The sequence below is a fragment of the Primulina tabacum genome, chromosome 13 (genome assembly GCF_025594145.1).
Source record: "Primulina tabacum isolate GXHZ01 chromosome 13, ASM2559414v2, whole genome shotgun sequence".
Lineage (NCBI taxonomy): Eukaryota > Viridiplantae > Streptophyta > Magnoliopsida > Lamiales > Gesneriaceae > Primulina > Primulina tabacum.
In genome coordinates, this window is record NC_134562.1 from 29,455,602 (window position 1) to 29,461,472 (window position 5,871).

Genomic DNA, 5,871 nt, shown 5'->3' on the forward strand with positions numbered 1-5,871 from the left:
AGAGAAAAATCGAAATGTGAAAATTGAACATAACAAGTTGCATCTTTTAGCTCGTGCATTCACAATCATACGGACAAAATCTGCATGCTCAAAATCGAAATGTGAAAATTGAACATAACAAGTTGCATCTTTTAGCTCGTGTATTCACAATCATACGGACAAAATCTGCATGCTCAAAAAAATTATAAGAGAAAGAATGGAACACTCAACTCGTTATAGAGAGAATATTAGCTCATCGAAAATTTCATAGTTATATTTGGCGCAATTCTCTCAAATATTAATGATAGAATCAACGAGTCTATTAGATGGTTGTCTCGAATTTTTCATAAACTCGGATCAACATCAGCTTTGATCAATATCAACGGATGAACAGAACTGCAAATAAAGCTTGAACTTTACTGGACGTCAAATACATCCCAATTACAACAAATAGCTTTGACAGAGACATACCGCAAGCATGAATTTGGCAGAGGCTTTACACCAGGTCCCTGATTCTTGGAATCTTCTAATCTACCGGACGAGAAGGCGAAGCCTGCTTATAAGATGTAACCCATCTTCCACACTGTTAATGGTTTTTGTTTATGGAATTATATTATGATTCAAGTAATCAGTATACTGTTGCAGTTTGAGGAAGATACACAGCGTTTGGAATTGATTTCATGATGTTCGTTCAAATCTGCCACCGGTCTGCATATGCAGCCATTCCTGAGACAAACTCCTTCCATATTCTCTTGCACCTTGGGAATCATATGTCATAACAGGAGCATCAAAAGTTTGCTGAGCAAACTGCAAAGTCGAAAAGGATACAACACAAGTTGGAAACTTTAATACATGGATAAAGGTTTTCCGAACATCATTCAGTAAGAACATTGGGAGTTGATAATTGCATTTCAAAAACTTACATCTTTTGAAGGATACCCGTCAAGGCCTACTCTTGAATTAACTGCTTCCAGTTTCATTGACAGGAACTGTGAGACACCATCAATTGTATATGATTAAATGCGATTCAAAGAGCAATTATTTATAAAAAAAATATGGGGTAAAAATGTGCATGTACACTGCGTCTACTGGGGAAAGGGGGAGTTGGGGAGAGGAGAGGAGGAAATTTACCTCGACCTGGTGTTGTAATGATTGGATATAATTAATTATCTCATCAAGTACCAGTGCTTTACCAATAACCTGAAGCCCAATGAACCATTCATTCAATTTGCTATTCCAGAAAGGGAAAAAAAATAAATTCAGGAGTAGATAAGTCGGAATAGATGGTGATTAACACTAAAATCAGGAAACAGAATTATCTCGACAAGCATGGGATCAGAGAAAGAAGACATGGCCCCAAAAGAGTAAGTAAATTACATAATTCGATTCAGAAGCAAACCACATGTACCTAAGTCCCCAGTATTTAGCAAAAATTAAGAATAATTATTGATTTGGGTTTTATTTTAGTGCTTTGGATTTTATTGAGTTTAATATATTATTTTGGAAATTTAACCTTGGTTTCGTAAAGTGTCACCAAGAGACTGGAAGATAAAGTAGGTGGGGCATCCCAGAAATGTTGAAGTATAGGTAGAACAGTTAGCTCATCAAGTGGACGAGATGAAGTTGGTAGTGGCTAGATTTCAGAATATGCATCCATCAAAGTTCACTGGTACTGAAGGAAGCGAATGAGGTGAAGGATGGTTGAAACGTTTGGACTATCTCTTTAATTTGGTAACTAATAATTCAGAAAGAAAGTTGAAATTGGGAGTTTTCCAGCTGCGAGATAGTGCACAAGTGCACAACGTTGGTGGGAGGCTACTTCTAGAGCCTTGCATTAAACAGATACAACAATCACTTGGTAAGCTTTTTCGTAATCATTTCATACTAGATTACTCCTCGCCATCTTACTATACAACCAGCGAGTCAGAATTTAACCGATTGGTTCATGGCAAAATGACTAGTGAAGAATATGTTCAACCACTCTCTTCTCTCCTTACCTATGTACTACATTTGGACGTGAGAGACGACGCCAAACTCTCAAAGTTTATGGAAGAGTTGGTTTGCCTACCGCTTACGTCGAGGCCTTGGATAAGGCAATGGGGATCGAGGTAGGACTTCGACTGAATAGACCACCTTATACCCCTCGACCATATCACTTTATCCACGGCCTCGGCGTAAGCTGTAAACGAACTAACCGTGACCAAAAGGTAAATCGGATAGTCCAACCCTTACATAAATTTTGAGAGTTTGGTCTTGTTACTCACGGCCACATGCGGTGCATAGGCAAAGAGATAAGAGAGTTCTCGAGGATATACTTTAGCAGTCATATTATTCTGAACCAATCGATTATATACTGATTCCTTGGCTGGATAGGATGGCGAGGAGTATTCTTGTATGAAATGATCACGAAAAACTTCACAATTGATTGGCCTAACAGTTTCATGCAAGACTCTAGAAGCAACCTGCCGCCATACACCATCTCGCAGCTGGTAATTTTTAACAGAATTCATGTGTTTCAACCATCCTTCAACTCACTTGCTTCCTTCAGTACCAGAGAACTTTGACGGATGCAACTTTTGAAATCAGACCACTACCAATTCCATGTCGTTTGTTTGTTGAGCTAACTGTTTAACCTCCACTTCAACATTTTGGGGTGCCGGCCTTGCATGACCACCACGCCTACGTTCTCAAAATTCAGTGGCCCATGATTAGTTGTTAGACCGCTAGCTCCAGATTCTTGTACTGTTCCTTTCCATTCCCGCCTTCCGATGTCATTTTACAAAACCGAGGTTAAACTACATAAAAAATATATTAACTTTTATAATAAACAATTGATTTCTCATAATAACAGTTGCCAAATGACTATTGGAATGGCATTATTCGAGGCTTTGTGTAGCAGAAGGTGTCGATCACCAACATGTTGGAATGAGATTGGAGGAAAACAGGTGGCATAGCCTGAGTTTGTAGAATAAACGAATGAAAAGAGCTGAATTGTTTAGAAAAAGAATGACAGCAGTTCAGGACGGGTAAGCCAACTATGCCAACAAGAGGAGAAGACCATTATGGCTTGGTTTGGATGTTGGAGTGGAAAATAAAGGATGAGAAAATAAAAAAGAAGAGGAGAAATAATTTATTTTTTTGTTTCCGAGTTGGAGAAAAAAAAGGAAGAAAATAAGCTCTATTTCTTTGAAAACTTTTTTTTTGTTAAGTGTTTCCTCCCATGTTTGGAAGGAAATAATATTGAATGCGGAGAAGGAAATTTTTCCCACCATTTACTTTCTTTTCTCTTCCTTAAAAAACTCTCAAACAAAAAATTTTAAAATTTTTCCACCCAAACCTTTTCTTTTCCTTCCATTTCCAAACTCCCAAATTAAGCATTAGAGTTCCAAGTTGGTGACCTAGTATTTTTTAAAGTATCACCATTCCGTGGGACAATGCGTTTTGGATGTCGGGATAAGTTGTCACCTCAACATTTTGGTCCTTATTAGATTGTGGAGCGAATTGGCATATTGGCGTATCGAGGCCTTACACCACAGGCCATGCATTCTACTACATGAGCCGGAAGCCCGGAACTATGATTACAGCATATGCACCTTTTGGCCTATAAAGTTACATAAAAATTAGCATGCACTACTTCCAAGTTCCAAGAAAAAGAGTTAAAAATGGAATTGTCAAGCATCTATATGGTAAATACAAGCAGCTCATTTAAAAACTCAGATTTATGTTTCAGCTTTCCACCCTTCAAAATGTCTATTCAGATGAAACTTTAGGCATTGCAGGAAACAGCAAGTTCACTTTTGCAATATTAGATGAAAAAATAATCAGATACTTTTCTGTAGTAATGAATTTTAAAGGATGCCAATACTCACTTTATGGCAACCAGGCACTAAATCTTGGAGAATCTTCATCCTCTCGCTAATCTTTTCTCTCCTAGCCTGCATACAAAGGCAAAAGAAACAATGGAAATATTATTATTTACTTTTCACTAATAATGTCATATGCTGAGAAATCCAGGAAAGACAAAATCTCTACATATAAACCCAATTCATTTACAATAAAATCATTACTCTTTCAGCCAGACTATGACTATCAGTAGCTTGCCCCCGTCTTGCTCGCACATGGATGTAGTCTTGCTTCGGCTGCTCAGCTGGTTTCGGAGGTTGATCGGCTGCTTTTCCTGAATTTCCCTCTGTATCTACTCTGTCTTCATTATCCTCGTTTGATCTCTCAGCCTTATGCCTTTTACTCTCACTGTCATACTGCTCAATGCCAAAAGTATACCACAGTCAAACACAAACCGAAACAAGAAATATCATGGTTTAATCAAAGGATTTTGGCAGGGATATAGCCATTTCGGAGTATTTTTCTGTTGCCGGAATATATTGAAAGCAAAAAATACAGCATCCGAATTAGCTAATCAAAGCCACAGAAAGATGAATAATCCCTAAATTACATAGCAAAACACAATCACCCTCACTATAAAATCTACATTTGCAATAACGATTTCATATTCATCTGAAACACTACCGAAAGATCATTGTTGTTGCCAAAGCAGTTGCTGGTGGAAGCTCCTCCTCTCCCACACTCATCCTCCTCGCGGCGCTTCCTCGAATTATGGCTGGACGGAACGTGGTCCACCACCATCGGATCCAAGTCATACTGCGCGGCATCGGCATTCATCTGGAAGCCCGGCCAGATGTCCGAGTAGTAAACTCCTCCCCCGCTTATCATTCCCTCCTATTTCCCGGCCGGAATCACGCAAAACGGAAGATCATTCACAGGAGAGGAGCGTGTAAAGGGGCAGGAAAGCAGTGGATCTCCCCACCCTTCAACAGTGGAGTTTGGTGGGGGGTGCGTAATGCGCACAGTGGCGTACAATTGCAAGCACCGGCAGCATTCAGTAGCAGGGGAGAGAGAGAGATCTTGGAAGTGACTTCGAGATTTATACGGAGCGTCCAGCGCTGATGCCTTCAGCAAGCCGAGTATTTTCCTCTGCGGCGGGCTCGCGTGGACCAAACTGTTCGGATCAGTCCCAGTAAACATACAAATTAAGCTAATACTTTATCACAAAAACTCATCTGAACTTCAATTTTCACATATATTCGATATTTTTTTTATATTAAAGTATTATTTTTATATAAAAGTAAAATTTTTTTTGTTACGAAGAAATATTACATAATATACTCTAATTTGAGTGAAAATTATATGTCAAAAATATATTGTATAACAATGTTTGTTTGAGTAGAAAATATTACTTTTTATGTAAAAGATATGAATTTGGTCTGATCGTGTCACAGATATAATTATATGACTGTTGCACAAGAGACATATTCATAACTTATATATCAATATTATATATAATATTTTAGCTATAGTAAAAACAAAATAGTATCTTTATATAATTTTAAAAGATCACAAAGTCCCTTTACGTTTTTTAGCCCCGTATTTTTGTTTTTGTTATTCGCATGAAAAATTACATTATGTGGAAAAAAACTAAAAATTTTATTAAAATCGAAAATTTTAATTTTTTTCTATTTTTCAGTTAATTTCATTTTTGTAAAAAGAGTACTTACAAAAAAAAAAAAGACTGAAACAACACGTGCACATAAAGGTCAGTATATTATTAAGTGAGAGACATTGATATTTCACCGACTTTTTTGAAATTTTTTTTAGTTCCAAAATTAACCTCGTACATTTTACTCTAATGTATATAATATTTTGGTAAATACTTGTGTGAGAGGGTCTCACATGTTGTATTTTGTGAGACAGATCTCTTATGTGGGTCATCCATAAAAAAAATATTATTTTTTATGCTAAGAGTATTACTTTTTTTTTGAATATCGGTAGAGTTGATCTGTCTCACAGATAAAGATTCGTGAGACCGTCTCACAA

General features: G+C 37.3%; 1 protein-coding gene across 2 annotated transcripts; it reads right to left on the reverse strand.

Moving 5' to 3' along the window:
* Positions 1-273: 273 nt before the first annotated feature.
* LOC142522904 (transcription factor BHLH089-like) lies at positions 274-4,913 on the reverse strand. 2 transcript variants are annotated; one of them, XM_075626483.1, is made up of 6 exons: positions 4,507-4,913; positions 4,047-4,238; positions 3,849-3,914; positions 1,111-1,179; positions 903-968; positions 274-737 (listed from the first exon to the last, which is right to left on the reverse strand). In XM_075626483.1, the coding sequence occupies exons 1-6, from the start codon at positions 4,708-4,710 to the stop codon at positions 600-602; spliced, it is 735 nt and encodes a 244-aa protein (XP_075482598.1). In that variant the 5' UTR covers positions 4,711-4,913; the 3' UTR covers positions 274-599. The 2 variants fall into 2 exon arrangements, with proteins under 2 accessions (XP_075482598.1, XP_075482599.1); XM_075626484.1 differs by having other exon boundaries at positions 274-786; positions 4,507-4,912.
* Positions 4,914-5,871: the final 958 nt, after the last annotated feature.

Coding starts and splice junctions, on each gene's coding strand:
- LOC142522904 (XM_075626483.1), bottom strand. CDS start 4,710: ATGATAAGCGGGGGAGGAGTTTACTACTCGGACATCTGGCCGGGCTTC. Junction 3,915..4,046: donor GTCATAGTCTGGCTGAAAGA/GTAATGATTTTA, acceptor CTTTGTATGCAG/GCTAGGAGAGAAAAGATTAG. Junction 738..902: donor ACGGGTATCCTTCAAAAGAT/GTAAGTTTTTGA, acceptor ATGATTCCCAAG/GTGCAAGAGAATATGGAAGG.